General features: G+C 46.3%; 2 protein-coding genes across 4 annotated transcripts in view; one reads left to right on the forward strand and one right to left on the reverse strand.

Moving 5' to 3' along the window:
* The window catches only part of LOC135921438 (acetylcholinesterase-like), a 145589-nt gene that overhangs the window by 6220 nt on the left and 111656 nt on the right, over nt 1–27713 (reverse strand). The window lies entirely within an intron of this gene.
* LOC135921436 (acetylcholinesterase-like) lies at nt 1465–27365 on the forward strand. Of its 3 annotated transcripts, none has more exons than XM_065455798.1 (4): nt 1465–1622; nt 8869–9170; nt 11653–12866; nt 27101–27365. In XM_065455798.1, exons 2-4 carry the CDS (start codon nt 8910–8912, stop codon nt 27240–27242), a joined length of 1617 nt encoding a protein of 538 aa, XP_065311870.1. In that variant the 5' UTR covers nt 1465–1622; nt 8869–8909; the 3' UTR covers nt 27243–27365. The 3 variants fall into 3 exon arrangements, with proteins under 3 accessions (XP_065311870.1, XP_065311871.1, XP_070384088.1); XM_065455799.1 differs by having other exon boundaries at nt 1465–1617; XM_070527987.1 differs by lacking the exon at nt 1465–1622 and adding an exon at nt 6288–6306.

Below are 27713 nucleotides of genomic sequence, written 5' to 3' on the forward strand. Positions count from 1 at the left end.
TTGAGGAATGAACGGGGAAGGAAGCATACCGTCTCTTTTTTGAAGAAGCTTGAGCTCAAAAAACAACGTGCTGGCTCATGCCGAGATGCAGGTGCCCCTCATCCAAGCCAAAATAAACTCTTTAAAAGCTGTTAAACCGAGCACTGATTTGTTGTGTACGGGTTGAGAGTATGTCAGGAGAGTTGAGGTTGACCTTCCAGCTTTTGAGATAGAATGTTAGTTGTGAGAAAGTTCAGGCCTCATACCGATGAGCTTGCTATCAGTAGGCAGAAATAGCTCATATTGGAAAATATTTGCCTATGCATGCATCTCCTTTTCATTCCTATTTAATAATGCTCGACTCGATTTGGAATAGGTTTTACATTTTTTCCGAATATATTTTATTCGCCGTGCATTTAGGTAACACCTTTCTTCCGTTTTTGAAAAAAAATTATATGACTCCTTACTATTCAAACTGGATTGAGTAATTTCTTGTTTCAACAACCTTACTAGAGAGTAACAGCACCGACAGCATGGTGTCAGCCAGTAATACACATAAAACAACTGTCTCATTCAGGGGATTTTGCAAACGACCTCAGGGAAAACCTGGAAAACTCACGGAATTTGGAAATGTCAACTTGCTAGACACCGTGCTTATTGCCGCGCAAACGCGCTGTGCAGCGGCGATGGCTACAATATGGCGGCAGAGTAGCGCGCGTGTTCTGTACGGAAAGAAAGCGCTGCATAAGCAGAGGCCTGTCTGCGGTGTCTACTGCAAATCGAGACCACGCGTCACCCACGCGGTGCATCTCGCGATCTAGCGACTGGGGAGGCAATCGCACCGCATTTCGCTCCGTTTGCAATATGCTGCACGAAACAGATAGTCCGCGCCTCCCACGCTACTCACAGTGTACTCTTCCTAATATAAGCCGTGTACCTATATAATCATATTTCAAATATTGACACGCGAAATGAAAACACGCCTAGAACTACACTCAAATTGCACATTAGGAAGTATCGTAATCATCGGTAAATTTTTTTTTGGGTGCGCCTTTGTCTCTGTTGCGAATGTTGCGCATCCAACGTTCACCTGTGCATTCAATTTTTTCGGCCACGAGTTCCAGCCCTTTATTTTCTCGTTAGTTACTCAATTTAAGGAGTACCACTTTTTGTGTAATCCCAACTTTTATTGCTTTAGCAATTAATTGGACACCCCAGACGCATTTCTGCCGTAGGCGTCGCCGTGAGCGTCCGCATAAATTCCGCGCGCGATAAAATCTTCACCACGCGCCGTGTGCTGTATGTGCGAGTGAAAGCTTGCGACGCTGAGTTGGCGACACGGCTCAATCGCGCGCACGCAACGTCGGAAAGCGGGGACGAATCGCGCCGCCTTCCATCGCGCGCAACGCTTCGGGGGGGAAAGGGGGGAGGGGAGGGGGGGGGGGGGTCCAGGCGGCCGCGCACCCCCGGCCGGCCATCTTGAAAGCGACCTGCGACGGGTGCAGTGTCCGCGCTGCGCTGTGTGTTCAAGGCCTAGTTCGCGTTGATGCGTGCGGCTGCACGAAGCTCAATTTGCTCGCTGCAGCTGCCGCGTTTCTTCACTGCATCGTTTAGACGGCGACTTTCAGCGGTCATCGGGTAAGGTATGTTCATGTTGGCTTGTGCGCGTGTCAGCGAGCTTGTTAATTTAGTTGTACTCGCGGACAACGTTCTCCAGCTATGAACGGAAAGATGTGCAGGCAAAGCGCAGCACAAGTGAGAGCGCTTCTGAAAAGAGAATAACGCGCCTTAATCGACGCTAGTTTAGGCTAAGGAAGACAAAACACAAGCACCTTATAAGGAACACTTACCTAGGACAGAGCACACAACTAAATATAAGGGCTTAAGTATTTTGTGGCTTTTCCCTTCCGCGTCTGGGGTAGCGCGAACCGGTCGCACGTGGAAGCTGCGTCGATTCAACGTTTGTTCCGAGCAACCAAACCCACTGTCAAATCCTTGCCCGACTATTTGGTTCGTTAACGCATGTACAGCAGCCACGTGCCCGTGCCAATTTTCCTTTATAGCCACAGAAAGGTGTGAGCGAGTATAGCATGCCTATGTTTACAGGCTTATACGAGCGATAAAAGTACTATCATTCGTACACCTGTCCACCAATTTGCTATTGCAATCGATGCTTCTTCTTCGGGGCCAACTTTTCGGGCAAAAGCGCAGTTTTAGAAACTCCGACTTCATTGGCTTCTCGGTAATTCCTTGATGCCTGCTTACGCTCTTCTTTAGCTGGCTTTATTTCATTGTTCCGCCACTTAGGCGGTTTCGTCTTTCTAACTGAACAATTCTTTTTGCCGTGTATGCCATATCCACCGCTGCATAACTTTTACTAGTTCCTTATATTGCTAGACTGTTGTAGGAAACGCCTCGGGCTCTGGTCGCCATGTGCTGGAGGGTGTGCCAGATAAACTAGAACGCACTTAGCGATGGTATGGGAGGGGGCGACTGCATCGTCGACCCCTTTTAGGACTCCTTACACTCGTTTTCACTAAAGCAAAGTAATTTATTATTCTCTTAAATTCCCCTGCTTAGCCTACTACAGAAAGAGGGGGGGGGGCAGGGTTGTACATTTACAGAGTACACTAAAATTGGTCAGTAAAAAAAAAACGTCAGACGTCAGTGAGTGAATAATAATCAGTTGAAAACAACAGGATAGACATGGTCGAAGTTGTTGACTATGACTACGTCTTCTCGGTACGACTAAGTATAATTTCTGACCATAGTCGCTCTCATACGGCATCTACAAGTCACCTAACCGACCCTTTCTAAATGTGGCTACAAGATACCCAAATCCCAGATGCAAGAAGGTGGTGCACATAGATATAGTTGCACGTTAAAGAACCAAAGGTGTAGAAAAGAATCCTGCCTGCCTCAATATGAGATCGTGATCTTGGCACGTGAAGTTCCGGAATTAAACATTAACGTTACTCAACAATACTTTATAGTAAACACAGAACTAGCTTTGCGCTGTAAGCACACAAAATAATTCACACCGGGTACTAACATCTTCGAACGTGATAACAGGGCTTGTTGATAACAGGGATAACAGGGATATAAAGCCATATTTTTTCGACAGGACTATACACACTGATGACGCATATGTCATATAAATACTTTATATTGATACAGTAGGTCTGAAATTATTCTCTTGCGCATGAGTGCTGCAAAATGGGGCCGGTATTCCACATCTAAGTGTGCTGTGGCAAGTGACATATACGCCAAAGAAATGGGCGTGTGAGCGATGCTATGGTCGTGGCAGGTACACAGGAAGGCAGCGAGAAAGGTGCACTCGGCTTATGATTGCAAGAGGTATCCGCATCCTCGGAGTATTTGAAACATGCATGCTTGCGACTTCCAAGACGCAGACGGAAAGGACCTTCGTAACATGGCCACTGCGCTGTCTTCACATCTGTACTTCCCTTCAGCCTGCTTAAGACAACTGACATGTGAGGAGGCGATCAGGCATATTTTCGTTGCCTGCCTGCCATACAGTGCGCACCGAAAACACTCTCGACTGTGTAAAAATCAGCGAACGATTGCCCGTTGTCGTAGCGGAGAATTCAGACACTGGCTCGAGCCGTCCTCGGCACAACAGACGTCAACGCTCTCCTCCGCTTTCTGAGGACATCTCTTTTTGAAAGACTGAATATTCACGTGCTGCGTCGCCATTCGTGCACAATTTTGATTCGCTTTCACACGCAAGTATACCTGGCCAGCTGTTCAAATCGGTGTTGTCCCTCTGAAGCCACGAAGCAAGCGAACGAGGAAGGCACCTGAAAGTGAAGAGAATCACGTACCGGGGAAAGTACCAAGGAGCACTTTCAGGATCGATAGATGGATGGATGGATGGATGAATTGATGCATGGATGGATGGATGGATGGATGGATGGATGGATGGACGGATGGTATTAGAGGCGTCCCCTTTGGAACGGGGCGGTGGGTTGCGCCACCAACCTCCTAATATCCTATCTCTCCTTACTGCCTAATATCCTATCTAGGCAAAAAAGAAAAAGAAAAACACCCACCCACAATGAATTCCCATAACCACATTACCTGACCCCCTATTGTGAACTTTGTTTTTGCAAGTCTCCGCTTTTCGTCGTTTCCCTACTTCTTTTCCACCAATCTTGCAGTCGCCTCTAACTAACCTCTACTGCGGACATGTTTACTTTTACCCTGCTCTCGCTGAACCCAAGGGCCTCAAGGAGGCCAGTGGTGCCTAATTTGACCACAGGGAAGATATCTTCACATTCTAATGAAACACGCTCCATCCTTTCCCTAGCTTTACAGTAGCAAGCACATGCTTCCTCTTCCTTCTAATATCTCGCTTTATAGGTGCGTGTACTATGGCATCGTGATCTCGCTTCGAAAAGTAATGAGATTCCCTTTGAGTAACCATAAATTGTTTCTTTCCTGATTTAGTTTTCGCGATAAAAGCAAAGACATTTGCCCTCGTGCCAAGGTTGGACGAAGAAAACAGTGATAGTAAGTTACCCTTAATAACAACAAGGCTATTGTCTACGGCGACGCCCTGTCGAACATGTCCGGTAACTGTGAGTTCATGCTGTTTTCGTGCTTTGAAAACACATTGAAAGTTCACAGCACTGCCACGTGATTTGCTTGCTCGAGTGTGTTTACCATTTCTTTTCTGTCGGTTCACTCGAGACTTTGACCAAAAAGAGCGATAAGTGATATCTCAACGAGCTATTGTAGTGCACTTGCTCTTCTGGCGTCTGGATAGTACAACGGTCATATCGGGCAAGATAGGCACGGGCGAAAACATTTACATATATGTGCATGTGCATAATCAGATAAATACAGTTCTGAGTTTTCAGTTGCTCCACTACTTTTAACGTATAGTTGTCGCTCCTTTGGCAATATTTACGCCTGTATCTAGGCATAAAATCACGGGTGTCCGTATGTTTCACAGAATGATTGAATAACTCATCATTGGATTGGCGGGCTGATAAAACATTTGATTTGTGTGTTTTATGTTCTAATAAAGAAAGAACAACTGCGCAGGATGTAACATTAGCCACTCAATTCATCGTGCGCGCATAGTGCATTTGACCAACTACTTGCAGCTTGCGTTGCATTAGGCACAATTCTGGATTGAAACAAGTCAGATGAAAGAGATCCATTTCTTTTTATATTTTGCGTAATAACGGGCGCAATGCTTTACGATATTTATGTAAATACGTAGTGGTGTGATAAATAAGAAGCTAACAATCAACTTAAAGTGAAAGCAATGGTTTCAACAATATATAAGGTAGTTCCCAGAAAGTAGCTGAACTGTAAGTCCAGGACCTAACTTGCACACGAGTCTATTGAAATACCATGTTTATTCTTCGAATGGCTCGAGTAACATAGACGGTTGGAAAGGCAATGAATTCTCCTCCTACTGGAGCAAACACATTCTACATTTTCTGCCATATTATAAAAGTATTCAATATAAATCAAAGGGATGACAGTAACATAGTTCATCCCAACTTTCTTTAATATTTCTTGTCTTTTACGTGCACGAACCACAATTTGACCATGAGGCACGTCATAGTGGGGTTGTGCAAATACATTTTGACCACCCGGGGTTCTTTAACCTGCCCACAGTGCGCGGTACACGCTTTTTTCCCATTCTGGCCCCTCCTGAATACGGCCGTCTGGTTCAACAATGAACCCACGACATCGTGCTTAGCAGTGCAATGCTACAGAAACCAAGTTACCTCGGCGGGTACTTGATTTGCTAGAGTTCCACAAAGCATCTTTCCTCGAAAGCAGGCACTTTGTTGCAACATAAATTTAGGCTTGTTTTCGCTAGAATATATTGATATATGCTTTAGTTGCGAATTACATGGGCAGTTCAGGCAAACAGTCGACGTCGCCGTGACGTCCCGTTCAAACTCCAAGTGCGACAACATCGCGGCCGCGCACCGCATGCTGTATATGCTAGGGAAAGCATGCGAGGCATAGCAGAATAGGATGGGGGCTTGGCGTGCCGGTGCCTGTTTAGCGCGCGCAACGGAGGACGGCGGGGAGAGTGAGCGCTGACTTGTGGCGCGCGTAAGGGGGAGGGGGAGGGGGGGGGGAAGCGTGCGCAGGCTAGGAATGGGGGAGGGGGGTCAGCGTAGCGCGTGTCTGCGCTTGTACTGCTGCCGCGGCTGCAAATGGTTTCACTGAGCACGGCCGTGTGGGTTCTAGGAGGTAATCAGCGACGGGTCCGAAGACGAGCCGAGACGAAATATCTCGTGGTTTCATGTGCGCTGAAACCGTGCTCGTCATTTAGTAAGTTAGCGAATGTTTACAACTGTTCAGCTGACGAAACAGCTAACCTTACCCCGTATAGCTGTTTCATAATTTGCTGTCGCAATCAATCCTTCGTTTCTGTGGCGAAACAGCGACTTTTTTGTAACGCTACGACAATCATTCATTTTTAAAGGAATTGCTTATTTGGGTAATACTGTTTTAAAGAAATGGCCGGTTGCTCTTTTTATTTTTTTCAAAATTACATGATATTACAGTAGACGTTGGCGCCTTTGCGTGGCAACGGGTACTCCACGCTTCAAGGCAAACAAACTGTAATCCTAGCAAGCACTGATGACCACTGTCTATATTTACAGGGCACGAAGGCATACGATGGTCTGAACGCTAGTCTAAGAGGCCACTGAAAATATCTTAGGAGCATGGACGAACATGTGCAAATCATAAACAAAGAATAAGCAACATCTAAAGATGGGAGTCAAAATGAAGTGTTCATCATTCTGCAGACAAGTGGTTCATTTTCCTTAAACTACCGATAACCTTCAAATCAATACATCGATACATGAGCTTTGTTTGTGTCGAAAACTTCTTAGTTGTGGTGATATTTTGAGGCATTGTCTTTGATTACATCAGATGATATAATTGCCTCTCTTTTGAAATTATGGCAATATTGCTCTTCTTGACGATGCGCATGGGGCACTATATTTATTAGCGGCAACAGTCCTTGTCTTGTGGGTATACATACGTTAGTTGCAATAGTCTGTGTGGGAATGTGTCGCTTTTGATGCTCAAAGAAGTAAGATTCAGCTATATTTGCTATCACATGAGGACGCAACAAAAATAATTCTGTGACTGACATATTTCCCGCGGAACTGTAACGCGAATTTTCGAAATGAGGTCTATGCAACGTATTTTTTCATTACAAGCACGTGAAAAAAACACAAGGTCTGCTTCAACGCGCTGCGATTTTAGCATGGAACCATTGGGCATGCCTTTGTGGGGCTCCCGCACCGCAGGATGGTGCTGTCAAAGGTCGGCGCCATGAGAGAGGATGACGTGCGTAAGCTGCACGCTTTTCTTCTGGCCCGCCGTCAAAGAGAAACGTCTATTTTGTAACAATCCATGTCCAATACACGTCACATTTTTCTGGTGGAGGTGCGGCAAACATGCTACCACTCCCAGATCGAACACAGTCTACAAGCCCAGTACGAAGTCCGGTCGAGCTGACTCCTGTGCACGTACGGACAAGCCGCCGACTTCAAGGACTGCCACCTGAGCACTACCCGCTACCCTAATAAGTAAGAAGGAAGAGTACGTCGGTTTCATCTTCTTCCTCGACCGCGCCGACCGAGGTCGTCCTCAACCAGCCGCGAATCCCCACGTCCTTCCATGGGGACACCTTCGAGGATATAGAGGACTGGCTCAATCACTTTGAGCGTGTCGCAGAACACAACGGCTGGACTCCTCAGCGCAAACTACGCAACGCTTACTTCGCCCTCGAAGACTATGCGCGGACATGGTTTGAGAACCGTGAGGCGGCCATATCAACATGGGACGAATTGCGACGGCAGCTAATCGGCACATACGCCAGCCTCGATCCCAAGGAGCAAGCTGAATCTGCAATTTAGGCGACAGTACAGAGGCCGAACGAAAGCGTCGCAATGTTTGTTGAAGATATGTACCGACTTTTCCGACGGGGGAATCCGTCCATGCCAAAAGAAAAGCTCAGGAACTTGATGCGCTGTGTCAAGCAAGAGTGATTCGGTGGCCTAATACACAACCCACCGAATACCGTTGCAGAGTTTCTCGCGGAAGCCACATCACTGGAAAAGACACTGCAGCAGCGAACACGGCAGTACAACCGCGACGTGTCGACCCTATCGCGTGACCTTCTCACTATCATCATCACCATTATCATCATCATCAGCCTGGTTACGCCCACTGCAGGGCAAAGGCCTCTCCCATATTTCTCCAACAACCCCGGTCATGTACTAATTGTGGCCACGCCGTTCCTGCAAACTTCTTAATCTCATCCGCCCACCTAACTTTCTGCCGCCCTCTGCTACGCTTCCCTTCCCTTGGGATCCAGTCCGTAACCCTTAATGACCATCGGTTATCTTCCCTCCTCATTACATGTCCTGCCCATGCCCATTTCTTTTTCTTGATTTCAACTAAGATGTCATTAACTCGCGTTTGTTCCCTGACCCAATCTGCCCTTTCCTTATCCCTTAACGTTACACCTATAATTCTTCTTTCCATAGCTCGTTGCGTCGTCCTCAATTTGAGTAGAACTCTTTTCGTAAGCCTCCAGGTTTCTGCCCCGTAGGTGAGTACTGGTAAGACACAGCTATTATATACTTTTCTCTTGAGGGATAATGGAAACCTGCTGTTCATGATCTGAGAATGCCTGCCAAACGCACCCCAGCCCATTCTTATTCTCCTGATTATTTCCGTCTCATGATCCGGATCCGCCGTCACTACCTGCCCCAAGTAGGTGTATTCCCTTACGACTTCCAGTGCCTCGCTGCCTATTGTAAATTGCTGTTCTCTTCCGAGACTATTAAACATTACTTTAATTTTCTGCAGGTGGCCACGGCGCACTCCATAAAGAACAGACCTTCGGCGAAATGTGCGTGGCACGGTGTTACGTGTTGCTGCTGTTGGCTGCGGCGGCAAGCTGCGGCCGTGCGTACGATGTGGAGAGAGCGACTCGCCTAGGGAGAGTCGGAGGAAACCGGCTGGAGCTGTTGGGGCGAAAAGTCGAAGAGTACCGCGGTATCCCATTCGCGCAGCCACCCGTGGGCCGACTTCGATTCCTCCCACCCCAACCGGCGAAGCCTTGGGACGGAATCCTGGATGCAACGAGCAGGAGGACCGCCTGCCCGCAGGTACAAACACCCTCTTTCCGCCATCTCCATCAGCCTACTTATCTAAACTGAAGCGCGGAGGCTTCTACCAATGGTGATCACTTCTGTTCTGTCGCGCACGAAATCTGATAATATAGAGTCTGTATAAATCTCACTGGCGATATATTTAGATAAGAATCGGTGATAACATTTAGGACATATATGACTCCTCTAGCGCTATGTAACAGCTGAACAGCTGTTTAGGCGGTGAAAAAACTGAAGCGTAAGAGGCCAATGTCCGGGTGTGTGTGTATATATATATATATATATATATATATATATATATATATATATATATATATATATATATATATATATATATATATATATATATATATATATATATATATATATATATATATATATATATATATACACTCTTGGTCCGTTGATCTACCAGGTATGAAAATTTGGTGCCATATCCAGCTTCTATTACGCCAGACCCATTTCGATCTGAGGGAATTTTCCTTAAAGGGCCACTAAAGCGAAGCAATAAATCAGTTTAGACTAATGAAGAATTGTTTCAGAACCCTGCAGGCCGTCATTTAAAAACATATTTTTGGTTATTAGATGAGAAAATGAAGGTCCAAGTACCAGTGTTTGAATTTGGCGCCGAAACCCCAGCGCCGGTACGTCAGCGTGACGTCAGGGAATCCAAAGTGTGTTTTCGCGATCAAAAATAATGTACAGCGCGAAAGACAAGGACTGCGAAGACGACATACACAGCATTTGGGCCGCGTTGGCTGAGTAAAGGTTCCCGAAACATGCCATGTTTAATATTTGGTTCCATTAGAACACAATGTGGTCTATCTGTACCGCTATATATAATTAGTAGGCCCTAGAAGATGCCATAAAAATCCATTACGTCACAGCCACCCTGTGCGGAAACTTTAGTAGGCGTCACTACCCGTATTTCGTTCTTGCGCTTTTTCTGGCTTACCAAACGTGTTATCGTTGTAAGAGTGGTGTTTTTGGTGTTGTAGAAAGGTAATTTACTGATGCAGAAGAAATAATTTTTTGCTTTAGTGTCCCTTTAAGTAGCACAGATAATTTGCAGCACTTGTTTTATCCGAAACGGCAGTTTGCGCAGTTTACTTTTTTTTTATCTTTGAAAGCGTTGTGTCAAAAACGACGTGGAGCGAGTGATTTGTAGAACCTACTTTATCTAGTTTTCTTAAATATATATAAAAAAAATTCTGCCAATAGTGACTAGCAGTGAACAACATATAGAATGAATGTTGTCTAAACTCGTTGTTTCTTCGTGTCGCCCTTATTTCTTTGAAGTGTAAATGTTGTTGCTGCGAACCACGCGGAATGAACGAGCAAGCACACTCGGCCGCTGAGCCGCCCCGTCTCCTGCATTCAAGAGGAGATGAGTCATGGGGTTTTACGCGCCAAAGCCACTTCCTGATTATGAGGCACGCCGTAGTGGAGGAGTCCGAAAATTTTGATCAACTGAATTCTTTAACGTGCACCTAACTCTAAGCAGATGGCTGTTTTCGCCTACATCGAAATGTGGCCGCCGTGGCCGGGATTCGATCCCGCGACCTCATTTTCAGCAGCCCAATACAATAGCCACTGAGCTATTATGGCGGGTTTCAAGAGAAGTCAATTCGCTACCTAATAAACCTGCGTCGGCAGCAAGATGGCGGACCTGCGCGCAATGCTGCTTTCATAGTGACTATGCATGCACACAGTAACTCTAGCAAGCATAAGCTCGTTTCGCCGCCTGCCAGTAGCTACAGAAACTACAGCTGCAGATTTGAATGCTTCCGTAGGTCGTGCGATCTTAAAAAGTTTGAGTGCACAGTACACGAATAAGTTATCAAGTCAAACATCTATAGTTCGCTGTTTTTACCATGGTGTTGTGGCAGTATGCACAAAACAAATTAAAAAGAATAGAACTCGAAGTGTGAACACGAAAACTGTGGGCCGATTAATGCTCCTGGTTATCAGGCACACCTCGTTGTTGTTTCAGATATGACACGTTGCACAGTGCAGCACCACGATAGCGTTGTGTTAGAATTAGAACAGGTTTAATCGTTTCTCCCTATGGTTCGTTTGTAACTCTTTTGTCTAAAACTATTCGCCCTCCTACATATCGCTAGTCAATCAGCCTGTTAATTAATCCTCGTAACTTTATGAAAATGAGAATGCTACATGAATTCTTTCATAAGACGCAGGGGGGCTATTTGCACAATTTGGGAACTTTGCGTTTGAGCCTATTATTTCTCAATGCCTAAATGTTTGGGTGGCAAAACTAAACTTTAATAAAAAGCTGGCCGAAAAACCACGCTGAGGCAATGCGTGAATTTTGGTGCCTGGTATTCGGTTGGGTACGTTACTGCAGGTGTTCGGGGCATAGTGCCACATTGTCATGGTATGTGGTACGTCGCTAATAGTAGCTACGTTTTTAGTGCGTCCCCAAAATTAATCCATATATGACTACTGTCTCTCTTTGCAGGTTGTGCTGAGCAACTTCATGGCCGGTGAGGTTGAATATACAGAAGACTGCCTGCACCTGAACGTCTGGAGCCAAGTTGCACGTTACGAAGACGTTGCGCCAGTAGTTGTGTGGATTCACGGAGGCGGCTTTACGCAGGGCTGCGCGAGCTACGACAACTACACCGGGGCAACCCTTGCTGCCAAGACTGGCCTCGTTGTGGTCTCGGTTAATTACCGCCTTGGACTTCTGGGTTTCCTGGACGCCAACAGCCCAGAAGCGCCTGGAAACATGGGTCTTTTAGATCAGAACTTGGCTCTCAAGTGGATCCAAGAGAACATCCGCGAGTTCGGTGGAGACCCGTCTAGAGTGACTATACTTGGAGAAAGTGCTGGAGGAATGAGTGCCCACGCGCACGTGCTGTCTCCCATGAGCCGCGGTCTTTTCCAAAGGGTGTACATGATGAGCGGAACTATGCACGCTGTAGATTTCTTTGATGGCGCACACGAGAGCATCATCAAAGGTGATACTGTTGCCGCAGTTGTAGGCTGTTCGGGTGGAGATCGTAGCTTGGCTTCCCACCCTGAGGCTGTGATCGACTGCTTGAGAACCAAGAGCGACGACGAAATCCTACTGGCGGCAAGCGAAGCACTGGCGCCCAAGATATTTACGTTCTTGCCAACCTACCACAATGAATTCCTGCCGAAGGTGCCTACCGTGGCAATCAGCAAGGGATTCTTCAATGCCGCCGACATCGTCCTTGGAGTCACCGAGGACGAAGGAGTGCTAGCGCTCATGTATCCTCTTAGAAGCGAGCTCCTGCCGGACGAGGTGGAAGGTTTGGAAGATAAAATGTTTAAGCACTCGCTGCACGAGGGCATATTTTCGTGGCTAAAGATGGACTTTCCGGAAATGCTGGAAAAGTACACAGCTGATGCCCAGGACAAAGCGTCTTTGAGGCGCGGCTATGTTGACTACATTTCTGACTCTGCACTCGTCTGCCCGATGCACTTCACGGCAGAGAAACATGTGGAGCGTGGTCAGAACGTATACGCGTACGTCTTTGGCCACAAGTCATCAAAGAACCCTCTTCCTTCTTGGATGGGGACGCCGCACGCTTTCGACATGAACTACATCTTCGGTGTTCCTCTTATTGACCAGGACCGCTTCGATGCTGAAGATGCTGATGTGTCTGAAGTTGTGCTTACGGCGCTGAAGACCTTCGCTGAGACAGGGTGAGTGAGGTGTTATCTTCGGTTTCCCATTTTCAGCATTTGTAGCTTCGTGGAGTATGTCGGCAATGTGGTAGTGGTAGTAACTGTACTTGTAAATGTGTTTTATCTGTGTTTTAAACATATTGACATACTAAAGCCGTACACAGAGAGAAGTCCCACCGCATAATACAGGATAATAAAGTTATACATCTTGTTATTAAATACACGAGAACTGCGAATGTAGAAGCATAAAATGAGGTGCAGTAACAATAACGGTTATAGGCAAATAAGTGAAACATGAAATAGAGGGAAGAACTAGATATCTGATGCATGATGACGTATTACGTATCTGCTTGGGGAAATTTTGTGCGTTAACAAGGGTTTAGTTCCTGCTAGCTCACCACTGTGCATGCAGACAATTGAAATTCGCCATTCACGTATGTGAGGAACCTCCGGGGCAAATTTTTCCAGGAGGTGATGAAAATTAAGTGGTGCTAGTATGTCAGAAAGGCTTATTCGCATTAAGTCCACTCGATGACTAGTCTGCGAGGTTAACCAATCGGAACTCCTTCCTAAAGCGATGCATAGGTGCAAGCTCATCCAAGAACATCTAATGTATTTACAAAAAAATTGCTTCCAATTTCTACGGTGCGGGACTGTATATGATTCTTCGTGACATCGCGAGATAAATACCGAGCCGTATTTGTCGCAAGAATAACAGCGGTAAACAAGAACTATGTGTTCAAGACTTGCAGCACAGCATTATATCCCGTACTGTGACCAAGCACAAATGACACTGCAAACATCCAGATGATACCTTTGAATTAGCGGTCTTGAATGCTCTTATGAATAGTCCCTGAAAAAGGTTATCGGTACCGATGCAGACCGGTGCATTTGCTGCGGCAAAGATGACATTATATTAAACAATCTTTAAAAAAATTTGGTGCTCTCAAACGAGATAGTCCTAAAGGTGCACACAAACCAAAATTCTGCGTCGGTACCAAAACACAACGGGACCCCTACTGTGGTGCCATAAGCAGCGGAACGTTGCCTGGGCTCTAGTAGTGGTACTGTTGATAACGTTGAGGACGTCCGAATTCACCTCCGGCCCCGTCACTGTGGCTTCCACTTCTGATGTAGTTGGGAAGCTACCTTTTTGAAAGCAGGCAAGCGAGACTTAGCCCCGTATTCAGAAATGCATCTTAAGCTGAAGCTCATGCTTTACTTGATATAAACGACGGCAGGTATGAACTCGCCCAAGACGCTCATTGCGTTTCCTTTGGTGCGTTCACAACAGGGGTCATTGAAATCAAGTCAAGCGCGGTATTCCACATAAGATGCATTTCTGAACAGGGGTAAGGAACCTCCTCCGAAAAGGTGCGTCGTACGAATAGAAGGCTACAAGCTCCGAAGCCGATGTCTTTAGTAGAGGGCCCGAAACGCTGGCAAACACCTTTCTTTTTATTCCCATTCCAAACCATTCTTATTCTCCTCTCTGACTGTTTTCTTTGTGGCTCTCTTATTTGTCGTGTTCTTGTCTTTTTTACTTTCGCCCTATCCCATCAGCCCAAAGGAAGGCGTCAGGCAGGGAAAGAAAGGCGTCAGGCAGGGATATACGATCTCTCCAATGCTAGTCACATCGTGTTTACAGGAGTTATTCAGAGACCTGGATTGGGAAGAATTAGGGATAAGAGTTAATAGAGAATACCTTAGTAGTTAGCGATTCGCTGATGATATTGCCTCGAACTCAGGGGACCAATTGCAATGCATGCTCACTGATTGGAGCGGCTAAGCAGAAAGGTTGGTCTAAAAAATTAATCCGCAGAAAACTAAAGTAATGTTTAACATTCTCAAAAGTGAACAGCTGTTTACGATAGGTAACGAGGCACTGGAAGTGGTAAGGGAATAAATATACTTAGGGCAGGTAGTGACCGCGGAAATAATCAGCAGAATAAGAATGGGCTGCGGTGCGTTTGGCAGGCATTCTCAAATCATCAACAGCAGGTTGCCATTATCCCTCCAGAGAAAAGTGTATAATAGATGTGTCTTACCAATACTCACCTACGGGGCAGAAACTTGGTGGCTTGCGAAGAGGGTTCTACTTAAATTGCGGGCGACGCAACGAACTATGGAAAGCAGAATGATGGGTGTAACGTTAAGGGATAAGAAAAGAGCAGATTGGGTCAGGGAAGAAACGCGAGTTAATTACATCTTAGTTGAAATCAAGAAAAAGAAATGGGCATGGGCAGGACATGTAATGAGGAGGGAAGATAACCGATGGTCATTAAGGGTTACGGACTGGATTCCAAGGGAAGGGAAGCGTAGCAGGGGGCGGAAGAAAGTTAGGTGGGCGGATGAGATTAAGAAGTTTGCAGGGAAACCATGGCTACAATTAGTACATGACCGGAGTAGTTGGAGGAGTTGGAGAAGTTGGGTTCTGATGACGAAATCCTGGAGGAGTTGCGGGCGTGGTACATAGGCGATTTCGAACCCCCACAAGGACAACCTCCAACCTACAGCGGGAGCGACCATTACGACCTCGACAAGCCGATCACTATCACTGTGGTTAAACAAGCACTCCATGCACTCACACGAAACACCACCCCAGGCAAGGACAAAATAAATAACAAGCTCTTGCGCAATCTGGATGATGGCACCATTCAATCTCTTACTGACCTCTTTAATCATCACTGGGAAGCGGGTACGGTACCAGCAGACTGGAAGCACGCGGACATCATACTCATTCCGAAGCCAGGCAAACTCTCCAGCTTAGAAAATATGATACCAATCTCACTGACTTCATGCCTAGGCAAGCTTCTGGAACATGTCATTCTGAACCGGCTTCAACCTTACCTAGAATCCAGCGACCTCTTTCCCGAAACAATGTTCGGATTCCGGCCCCACCTTTCTACCCACGACATCCTTCTTCAGCTGAAGGAACAAGTCCTTGAACACATCTCACCGCACAACACCGGAGCGATTTTAGCACTCGATCTCAAGGGCGCTTTCGACAATGTGGCTCATCATACCATCCTTACAAACCTAAGCCTCACGAACTGTGGTCGTAATACTTACAATTATATACGCGCCTTTCTAAGCAACCGCACGGCCACAATAGGCATTGGCGCACTCAGAACCCCGACGTTACCTACTCGCAACAAAGGAACCCCACAAGGTGCTGTTCTATCACCCACCCTTTTCAATATTGCTATGATGAAATTACCTGACAAACTCAACGCAATACCAGGAATCAGGCATGCAATATACGCCGATGACATCACTATCTGGACCACCACTGGTTCCGAAGGAGAGAAACAAGACGCCCTTCAACAAGTGACGGACGTCGTCCAGCAATATGCAAACACAAGTGTTCTCCGGTGCTCCCCCGAGAAGTCAGAACTGTTAGTCGTTCGACAGAAATCACGAAGAAAACTCAATGAACTATCCCGCATCACACTCACCCTCGACGACAAAGAAATACCCACAGTAAACCGCGTCCGCATTCTGGGACTCCACATACAACAAGACGGCGGAGGCGCATACACCATCCAACGTCTCAAGCAGACCACCTTCCAAATCATACGAATGGTCAGCCGTATCAAAACCAAACAATACGGACTGAAAGAAGACATTATACAGCTCGTCCAGGCCCTGATAAACAGCCGCATTGCCTACGCTGCCCCGTACTTGCCCCTCACTCCCAAGGAACTAGATCAATTAGACGTAATTCTTCGGAAAGCCTACAAGCAAGCGCTCGGCCTACCACCGGGAACAGCGACACTCAAGCTTGAAGCCCTAGGAGTCCATAATAATATAAGAGAAATTATAGACGCCCACCTCACAAGCCAACGAGAACGACTAGCCCTTACACCAACAGGAAGAACAGTCCTAGCGCGCCTAGGCTACCCCACACACGGCAAAGGCCACGAACAAGCAATTCATCAGGCCCTCAACTTCCGGGAACACATCAAGGTAGCCCCTATCCCCAGAAGCAGGCACCCGGAACATCATGCCGATCGTCGCCAAGCTCGCGCAAAAACTCTACAGACAAAATATGGCAGTCTCCCCACCACACTATACACAGATGCCGCGCAGTACCCCCAAAAAGCAGCCATGACGGCCAGCGTTGTCGACAATAACCTACAAGAGGTGGTCTCGATGACGGTCCGCACTGCCAGCGCCCTCGTAGCGGAGGAGACAGCCATCGCGTTGGCCATCACCTCTAGTCCAACCAACGAGTACGTCACAATTATTACTGACTCCCAGGCAGCTTGCCGTAGCTACGCGAGAGGCAGAATATCTTCAATCGCCCACCGACTCCTCAAGCAAGCCTCCCAATTCCCGGACGTTGAAATAGTGTGGACTCCAGGGGTGCCATGCAGGATGCGCCGAGTTTCTCGTCACCCGAGTTTTACCCGAGTTTGCTCGACGGCAGTCAGTGAACGGAGATAGCGCGGAACGCGCCGAAGGTGCAGGCAAAAAAATATGTACACAAAAAGCCGCGTATGACAACATGAGCGCACCCTGCGTGCCACGCTGCTTCCACGTTTCAAGCGCAGAAGGCTGCACAACGAAACGCGCCAGCGCCGCGTATTGTTGTCAACGGATTATCACAACTTAGCGATACCGTGACTGTCCCGCTGTCTGTCTGCACACTTGCCGTGAGCCGCTTGCCACGCCTTTCCCGGGCGCGTCAAGGGCGTGCCTCCTCTTTCGAGCACTATCTGTCTTTTCACCATCGAATGCGAACAGGGTACATGCGGCGCATTTGTGCACCTACACTTTCACTCAAACGAATACGTTAAAATACAACAAATAAAATAATGAACATTTTTATTTCTTTAAGTATCTGTTTTTCGTTTTCAGCGCTAGAAATTTGTGATGATAAACGGAGATCGAGCAAATTATTAAATTTTGCACTTCTTGCCGCGAGTGGCAACAGTGAGGCGAAAGCTTAGAAGCGGTACATGGAATCAGGTCGCACGCACGAGAGCATTTATACGGTGATAAGTCGCCTAGGGGCGCTGCAGTGCTATTCTCTATAAAGTCGGTCATGATCCATGGAGGGTCATGGACACTCTTTCTCTATTAGGGGAATAGAAACGCAGCGCCGTGGTGCAGCTGTTCATCGCAGGCGCTTCACTAGGCTATTAAGGCCCCCGCTTTACCAACTAAAAACGACAAAACGGCTGTCGCTGCAACATGGCGGTAGGTTATTTTAGAGTGCGTAGTGACGCAGTTCAGTGAAAATGTACCAGTTTATCTTTGTGCGGGAAGCCTCTGCGATACATTGTGAAAAGTGCGTGCTTCCCCAGCGACACAATTCATCGCTTGTCATCGCTTGCCCAGTGAACGTGCCTCTGAGCGCATGTACGCAGTATACCAGTGTGTTGTGTAGTCGAAGGTGCTTGCGGATTACGTCTGCTGGAGCCAGCAGCGATCGCTGATGGATATCGTAACGACACCGCAGCACTCGCATTTTGGCAGGTGAGGGCTCTTGTGTGCAGTTATGAAATCAGATTTCGAACGGAGAGAGGTGTTGGAACTGTTGAGTGCGCAGTGCTTGTGATGAAGAAATGCCATTGCACTGGACCTAGAATAGCGAGCGCTTCTCGGACGCTGATCGTGTTTACGACGCTGTGGCTCCGTTTCATCACCGATGACACAGCAGGCATCTCAAACGACTGCTGCAATACGCACTCCTCAGCATCGTCGTCCCCCTCGGTGCATCGACGCCTTGCAAGCAGCTACAGTGACGTGCCGATAATTATTTACTGTGCGCTACGCGCCACAATGCAGGCAATGAAACCGTGTTGTGCGGCCATCTCAGCCCGAGAAGATGTGTGCATAAGCCAGCGACAGTCAACGCTTTGTTTTTGATAGTGGTGCTCAGTACATCACCGATGACAGTGTGTTGTGCGTGTTTTATGTCGGCAGTTAAGATTGTTGATGCTTCTCAGCTCGACACCGCGTCGCTGTTGCCGGAAGATAAGTTGCGCGTGGCTTAACTGTAGTGGGTGCGCGCACAAGAGTTGCACGCCTCGCGCGGGGCGTGACCTCTGGTTTTGATTGACAGGTGAAGTCGTGCTAAACTCGTACGTCGCGAAACCCCCTCCGAGTTCAACTCGGGAACATGGCGGCGGCAGCAGCAGCCTGTTTCATTGCATCCAGCGGCAGCAAGCGTCAGTATGACCGTCCGGACCCGTTCACCTACATGACCGACGGGGAGTTTCAGCGTCATTTTCGCCTCTCGAAGACATCAGTGCGCTGGCTGTGTGACGAGCTAGGCGAAGACTCTCGTCTGCGGAGACAGCGTGGCGGGCTTCATTCGCGTGACGTTAAGTCCCTTAGCGTGACGAGCTAGGCGAAGACTCTCGTCTGCGGAGACAGCGTGGCGGGCTTCATTCGCTCACCGTGGTAGAGCAAGTCATCTGTGCCCTACATTTCTACGGAACTGGGAGTTTTCAGGGAAGCGGCGGCGCCGAGCGTTACATTGGACGCCATCAAACTACTGTTAGCAACTGCGTCAGAGATGTGTCTGACGCGCTTATCGATGCGGCAGTGCGTAAGCGGCGGCTAGCTTTCCAGAATATTGCGGCTGAGCGGGCATATATAAAATAATGCTTCCTACTTCGTGGGAACATTACGAACGTAGTCGGGTGTGTCGACGGAGCGTACGTAGGAATTAAGGCGCATTGAATGTCAGCGTTACTGTGATTAACATTGAAGCAATGTTTAGACACTCCATATTGCCAAATTTGTGACTTCTGATTAGCCGACTTAAATTTTGTGTTAGCGACATCTCACATGCGGCTGCTTATGATACTGACTTTTTCGCTGGTTGATGACTTTTTGCCGATTGTTCTACTTGTCTGTTAGGGTGCCTTCCAAATGGCTCACTTTCCTGGGAAAGAAGTCAAGTATAAATAGATAAATGGATATCAGAAATTGTGTGAAGTAACCTATGAATCCTAATACCATAAAAAACTTGGGGTTCTTCATTGGTAAAGTTACTTAGTATGCACAATGCTGAATTTTGGTCATGCGTAATCTATCGGCCGCACTATGAAACAGCGAGGCATTGCAGAATTTGTTGCAGCGCGAGATGTGGATGTTGCGCCAAGCCGGTTGTGCCTATGCATTTGTGGCGAAATGAAAATGCATTGAGGATCGTAGCGTGTTGGCTTGCATGAAGAAAATACTTCAGATTTTTGCTCTGTTCTCTGTCGATGCATGTGGCAGAGTTTCAGTGTATTTTCTTTTTTTGGAGGGGCGGCGTTATTCTGGATGGATAAATTGTATATTTTAGTCTCATAATGGGGCTCCAATTCTTAAGGAGTAAAAAATGCACATCCAATGCTCTGCAGAACTCTCTGTACGTGAAGATGTCATGAACCACCAAGGATATCGGAAGAAATGTGGTGCAGATGCCTATGAAAAGTGGGTCTTTAACCCACCATGATAAAAATAAAATTGCAGAGCAAATAGCCCATTTGTACAGCTTTAGAGCAATGATTACACAAAACGTGATATGCTCAAACGAGTAACGCTTGCCGCAATGCCAGAGTAGGCTGAGCGACATGCAGCATATATTGGCATTGAACATGTCTCGTAACCGTTTTTATTGTAAGCCCTCGCTGTCACACCTTTCCCTCTGGCACTCCCTTTACCGAAACGTGGCACTGTCTTTCCATTGGTGTCATGATGATAATGGTAACGGCAGCAGCAAGGCTGGTTAATGCTTGCCCCTTTGATTCCTGTGAGTTTAGTGGTAAAGAATATGACACGTGCATACATACACCTCTGCTGCAAAATTTAACATTTGTGGTTTTTTGGAGAGCTAATTTGTGTTGGGAAATTTCAAAGATGTGCACCATTGTGGCCTAATAACTAGAACATTGGTGACGTTGAAGACGGTGTATTGGTATAGAAGCTTGAAGTTTAATTGCACAACAATTCGACGGGACACACAGAAGAGACATACACACAGCAGAATGCTTTGCTGTGTGTGTTACTCTACTTTGTGTGCCGTTGAATTGTTGTGCGATCTAACTTCAAATAGAGCATTGGGCTTCTTTGGTGCAGGACCGAGGAAGTGTGAGCTATTCGACAACATGCCAGTGCCTTGCCAAACAATTACGGAAGTCGGAAGGTTTGCAAACAAAGCTTTGCTTTCAAATCCACCTGCTCATGTAATACAAGCACTGATTCAAAGAACCATGATACAAAAATAATGGTGAAATCAATGGCCTGTGAAAAGTGTAATTTGTATATCGACACTGTTGACATAATAGGTGCCATACCGGCCTCAAAATTGTACTGGACAGAGAAGTTTGTTTCCTATGTGAAGCACAACCTCCCATTACATGCTTTGCAGATAACCAAGCTCAGTTTGTTTTGATATGCTACACAACGTTCACTGTAATCTGTTCTTGATTCTAAAGAAGTGCCAAACACCACCTCTTTTTCAAGGACGTCATGGGAATATTTGGCGAGACCTTTTTGCAGCCCTTCATAATGGAAGTGTGGCCAGCCAGCTTTGCTTGGATGCTTTTATAGATTTCTGCTCCTAATCATTGTGTGCTATCAAGTAGCAGAAGTCTATGCAACTGGTGCAAGGCATTACGTGTTTCTATAGTCAGATACAACTTTAGGAGGCTGCGGAATCTGCACTTTAAGGCAGGTGAACACAAGCCTCTGCACCAATGGGCACGCACTCTAGATTGACATCGTGCCGCCGGACAGATAGTCCCTCTCCAACCTGCTCGTTGAAGAGGGACTGTTTCTTTAGACGTGGAGGCAATCGGCTGCTGCGCTTTGGTCATCTGGGCGGGGCCTCTCCTGTCTTCTGAAGTTTTAGCGGACTGTAAAGGATGCTGCTTTTCATAAGACACAAAAGGACAAAGTGTACAATTATTTGGCCTATGAAATGGATACACCAGAAGTGTGCTGTGCAAGAGCTTAAGATGTGTGAAATATAGTACATGCAATTACAAGACAATGTTAAAGAATATGTGGTATCGAACAGGCATGTAATGGCACATTTGAATCGGGGAGTGTTGCAGTCATATGCACAGTCTGTAGGTGATAGCATTATTAGGCTCCTTCTGTTTCCTGTCTTTATAGTGAATTACACACATCGTTCATCTTGTGGCTAATCAACACACGCTGTATTCTTGCACATAAAAAGAACAAACAGCACAATGACGTGTATGCTGCATTAGTGTACTTCTTATTTACATGGTCCAAGAGTGGCACAGGTTGGCTTACGTTTTTGCATATTTTGAAGTGACACGAAGTGCATGTTGCAAGTCTCCTAATATGCACAGCACAATGTTTACTGCAATAATTTTATTCATGTTCTTGAATAATAAACAAAATATTAAACTGAAAGCTCCTTTATAAGGTGCCTTCTGTAGGCTCGACAGGAGAGCAGTGAGGGCACCGATACTACTGTTGCAGAGCAGCCCTCTGGACCTCTGCCACACTCTCAAGAGCACGTGCCTGGCGCTTGCCTACTGCCACCAGGCGGTTGAGTGCCTCCAGCAGCAGAATCTTTTGCTGCAAAAAAGTGTATTGGAATGAATCAGCCGCATACAAACCATTATTTACAAAGAAAAATGCTCGTTGCACTATTAGTACTAAGTGCCCTTAACTGTGGAAGCCTCTAGTGTAGTATGCATAATAAAACAATGGGTTGGGACAACGTTGCTTTATTTTTCATAACTGGGGTTTTCTTTTTCAGAGCCAATTGTCATGTTGATTAGTGTGCCAGCAGCTGAGGTGGCCCCGCACCTTCACGAGTCTCTACTGTCAGCACCACACACCTATTTTTGTTCGCTGCAAAACAAATGCCTCACCCTACAATCCTGTCTTATACGAGCTGATTGCATCCTACGCCTACAAACATCATATTTTTGTCCCATTATGCAATTTTCTACCATCCTCGGCTGTAGTTCTCTCTCCTTGACATCCATTCTGTCACGCTTATGTAATCACCTGTTATGAATGGGCAACAAGTGCTCGAATACGCGCATGGCCTGCCTGCCGATTCCTTTTTTTTTCTTAATCTCAACTAGCATATCAGTTGCCATGGTTTACTACACCACTGTCTTCCTGCCTTAATGCTATCTCCAACAATTTTTGTTACTTCACTTTCTGCACAGTCCTTGACATATCAAGTTTCTTTGTTAACCTCCAGGTTTATGTCCCACATTGCATAACCGGTAGAATGCAATGATTCTAGACTTTTTTTCATGGATATCGGTAACGTGGCGAAAACGATTCGGTAATGCCTTCCATGTGCTGTTCAACCCATGAAATTTTTGTATGAGTTTCCTGCTTTATATCAGTACCTGCTATTGATATTTCACTGGATAAAGATACTCTTCCGTAAATTTTGCGGGCTTAATGTCACTCATGAATTTCTGTTATCTCACCAAGTTAGTGAAGGTCACCTTCATCTTCTCCATATTTTCGCGGGCCCACTTGCATGTAAGAGCACGAACACTCACTGGTTCTCACTGCCTTCTTTAAACTGCTGGGCATTCAGTTCGTTACTACGAAAGTGACTTAATCCGTGCACTCTTTTTATGCTAAATATGAAACAGTAGAACCATACTTATCTGCAGCTTGTCGATGTCTTATTCACTGTGTTGGTAGCGAGATCGATCGTCGGTACCACCTCCTTGTCGCATCGTAGCTATATAGGCCGCCTTCCTTTTGTACACACTATGTAATATTCGTGAGGCTCGCAGTCACGCAGAGTGGAGGAACTCAGCGCACTCGCAGAAGCGGCACCGGACAAGTTGTTTCTTCAGCACTGCGCCGTGAATAGTAGGTGCGCGTTGCGATCTGTAAAATAGCCGAAGCTATTAGCAGTCTTTTGGGGTGCACGGAAAGATTGCTCACGGAGGAACAGAAATATCCAAGAAATAGTGGTCATCGTCGAGCCTGATCACTACGTCGCGCACTGCAAGCTCGTTGTACGAGTTTGTTTACACTGGGCGCCTCCAATGCTTAGCCGCCATGCTCGCTTGGTGAATCGATGTGATGACGCCACCACAGCGTTCCCTCCTGGTATAATGCGAAGCGTACTAACTTACAAATTAGTCTAATGCACATTCAGTGTACATGTTGTAAGCTTTAAAATGCTTCTAAACCACGTCAACCTAACTAATAATATCGTACTAAATGCGTTTGTTTTATAACTCGCTTGTGCATGTAATGCACTCGGTGGAACGACAAACAAGTGAAAGAAGGCACGACCATGCACCGATGGTATGATCACGTGAGCCCCAGTTTGTCGACTGCCCAGAAGGCAACGCCCAAGGAATGATAGCCAGCCAGAGTGAATCTAGATAAACCAATGAAACTGGAGGCTTGTCGAAAGATAAACTGTGTCTCGGTACCATTCGTGCTTTCATCTTGGGGTGTCGCCAGAGCTCGTGAAAATTCCGAGTTTCGCCAAACTCGGCGCATCCTGCATAGCACCCCAGGACACGAGTCCCTCCGTGGAAATCAGCGTGCGCATGCTGTAGCCCGAGCTCATGCCTCCCGGGCACCACAAGAGAGGGATACGGCCGCATCCATGGAGCCCGTACCTTTACAATACAACGCCATACTACAACACCACAGATTGAACAGACGACAATACCCGCCTCCACACAAGACCCTCTCACGTGAAGATGCCGTAACATGGCGACAACTACAAACCAACACATACCCCCATTTAAGCAGACTACACGCAATACACCCTACACTATATTCATACAAATGTCCCCTTTGTAATGAATACGCCTCCCTATGTCACACCACATGGGCGTGCTCCAACGTGAAGGCGGCCCCGCAAATACCCAACCCCACACCCGAGCAGTGGGAGGCCGTGCTGACTAGTTCGGACCCTCGTAACCAGCAGCAACTGGTGCGGCGGGCCCGGGAGACAGCAAGAGCCGCAGGAGCCCTGGACTAAGGACGCCTCCCGCACAAGCAGAAAAACACCTGCTTGTCCTTTCTTTTTAATAAATGTTGCTCCTCCTCCTCCTCCTCCTCCTGGGAGTAAGCAGGCTGCTGCTGCTGCTGCTGCTGCTGCTGCTGCTGCTGCTGCTGCTGCTGCTGCTGCTGATGATGATGATGATGATGATGATCCCGTCAGCAGTAGCTTGCCAGGTCTGTCACTAGACGAACAAAATATCATTGTGTTTCTTATTTGGATTTGTGCGGCCGTGCCACGTTGCTTCGTCATTGGGCTGTTAAATCAATTATCGTTTGCCTTCTAGTAGGTTTGTTGGATTATATTCTTTTCTTTAACATAGTTGAGTTTTTTTCTTGAAAGAACCAAAGCTCCTAGAAACTGATTTGAGTGTGCTTGTGCATTAAGTGCGGGAATCTAGGTTATTCAGAATTCTGAATAGCGAATAAGTATTGTGATGAAGGAATAAAATTACGGCCGCCCTTCACAAGCGATCACTGTCGACGGCAATGCGAGTAGCCTTGACAAATTTAGGAACACAACGGATTGCTTCAGTGAACTTGTTTAACATCCGTGCTGGTCATTGCGAGACTAAGAATGGTAACGCATTAAAATTGCTGAAGAACCCATCCTACGACCACTGCCGATCGTATTGTGATTAGCATGCAAGCAACGCAGTGGCACACTAAGCCGGAGTCAGGATAACAAAATCCGAGACGCGTTGCTTAATAAACAATGACATAGAAGTGTCGCACTAGTCTGGACGATAGGGTTTTCTGCTATAATTACTAGAACGAATTTTTTCGCTGCGACCTTTCAGCCACCAGGGGAATGATGGACATTACATGGATTATTTCAATCTTCGTGTTTGTCGCTTAAGACGTCTTTATGGCTTTATTTATTTTGCTTTATAGGCCTTCAGTCTGCTAAACTTTGATGCAATATATACTTGTATAAATGCGAAAGACCCTATGAGCAGGCATCATCAATACTAATTGCCTGTTGAGGCACTCTATTCAAAACGCACCAAACGTATCAACGCGCTTCCTTGCCAGCAACCAATTCATAAATGCGTTTTATGCCACTTGTCGATGCATGCGTCCTTGCCGTATCTACACAACATGACGTATTTCGCAATAAACAAAGATGATAGGCTTCCCTGTGATTTAAATACACTTAAGGGCCTACACTGTCTGCGGCGCTCTAAAATGGCGCGCTAATATTGCGACCAGGCTGCAACACCAGTTCGTATTTACTTTATAGAATATGTGGCACGGTTTATTTAGTAACAGAAACAACTAAAATACTTTTCTGGGTGGGTAAACAGGGTGTAAACTTTAGCTCTAGTAAAGAGATATTTAATGACAGCATACCGCCTCTGAGGCAGACGCACGTAATTTACATTGTATCCTCCATTTAACACAGTTGCTTGTGTATGACCACTGATGAGAATTTGGAACCGTAAGAAGTCCAACACTGGTAATGAAGACGAAAAAAAAAAGCGTCCGTGGACTAATGGTTTCATTATCGGGTTTTTGTACTACGTCGTGTGTTCAAATCCTGCCGTCGAACTGCGTGTCTCGTTATTTGCTCTTTTCGTTCGACGTCATTGGTCTGTTCATTGTAGGGGTGATAAAAAGAAAGTTCTTGTTGGCTGCAACGCCTTCATCGTCTCAGTGAGTTGAGATCTGCCTTAGAGACAATAAACTTTCCCAAAAGCCTTCGTTAGTAACGCGCACAAACATGCTCCCATTCTTTGATTTTCTGCAGGTAGTAACTGCATTGCCAGGATTAGAGGAGAATGACGAAATATTAGGGACTGGCCATGCTAGTGCATGTGAATAGTAAAAAAAAATGCAAAGTGTACCGCAAAAATGGGAATACAGGTCGAACTTAAAAAGCCCACGCCCGTCTTTATACTGGTTATTTTTTACCGGTTTTTACCATTTTCTCTCCTTCATGGTTTAAGAATTCAAGTGGTGGGTGGGGGGGGAGGTTGACCTATATTCCGCTTTATATGGTACACAAAGCGGATAAATAATACAATACAGAAGAAACGCTCTTTTTCTTTTAGTATAGTGTTTGTTCCTTTTGGCTGACATGGCCTGTTACGATGCAGATGCGCGTGATGGAACGTATTTATCAAAAACAACAATAAAAATAAAGAAATATGAAATACTCATGACCTCAGGCTTTACGTAATAAATTAGTTTAGAAGTTATTACAAGTCGAGATTGATATAAATAATATGGAAAAATGTATTTCAAACCTCTCGTTCTCACAGGGTACCGGAGCTACCTATGCAAACTCCATGGCCGAAGTATGCCATCGACAGTCCTGTTTCTGTGTACATCGACTACAGAAACATCACCACTATCAAGGGCTTTCGCAAAGAACAGTGTGAATCCTGGAGATCTTGCCTCTAAGGTTGCCAAGACGTTGAAGAACATCACCGATTGGTTACTGTTTTACATCACTGCTGGCACTTTACCTCATTGTGTTTAAAGACGCCCGGTAAATCTCTGGAATGAAATTATTTGAACGAGAAATTGGAAGTTCTCTTTTTAAAGGGATTTTTGTACACTTCATGCAGACGGTATATCTAGCAGGGATTGCTGATTAGTGAACCTGTTGAAAAGTTGGAGTCATTACTTCACAGCGCTCTGCCTTTTTAAGCTTACAGGCCGCAATTGGAATATGAACCTGGCAACGTTTAACGCTAGAACGTTATCTAGTGAGGCGAGTCTAGCAGTGCTATTGGAGGAATTAGAGGGCAGTAAATGGGATATAATAGGGCTCAGTGAAGTTAGGAGGCCAAAAGAAGCATATACAGTGCTAAAAAGCGGGCACGTCTTGTGCTACCGGGGCTTAGCGGAGAGAAGGGAACTAGGCGTCGG

The sequence above is a fragment of the Dermacentor albipictus genome, chromosome 10 (genome assembly GCF_038994185.2).
Source record: "Dermacentor albipictus isolate Rhodes 1998 colony chromosome 10, USDA_Dalb.pri_finalv2, whole genome shotgun sequence".
Taxonomy (NCBI): Eukaryota; Metazoa; Arthropoda; class Arachnida; order Ixodida; family Ixodidae; genus Dermacentor; species Dermacentor albipictus.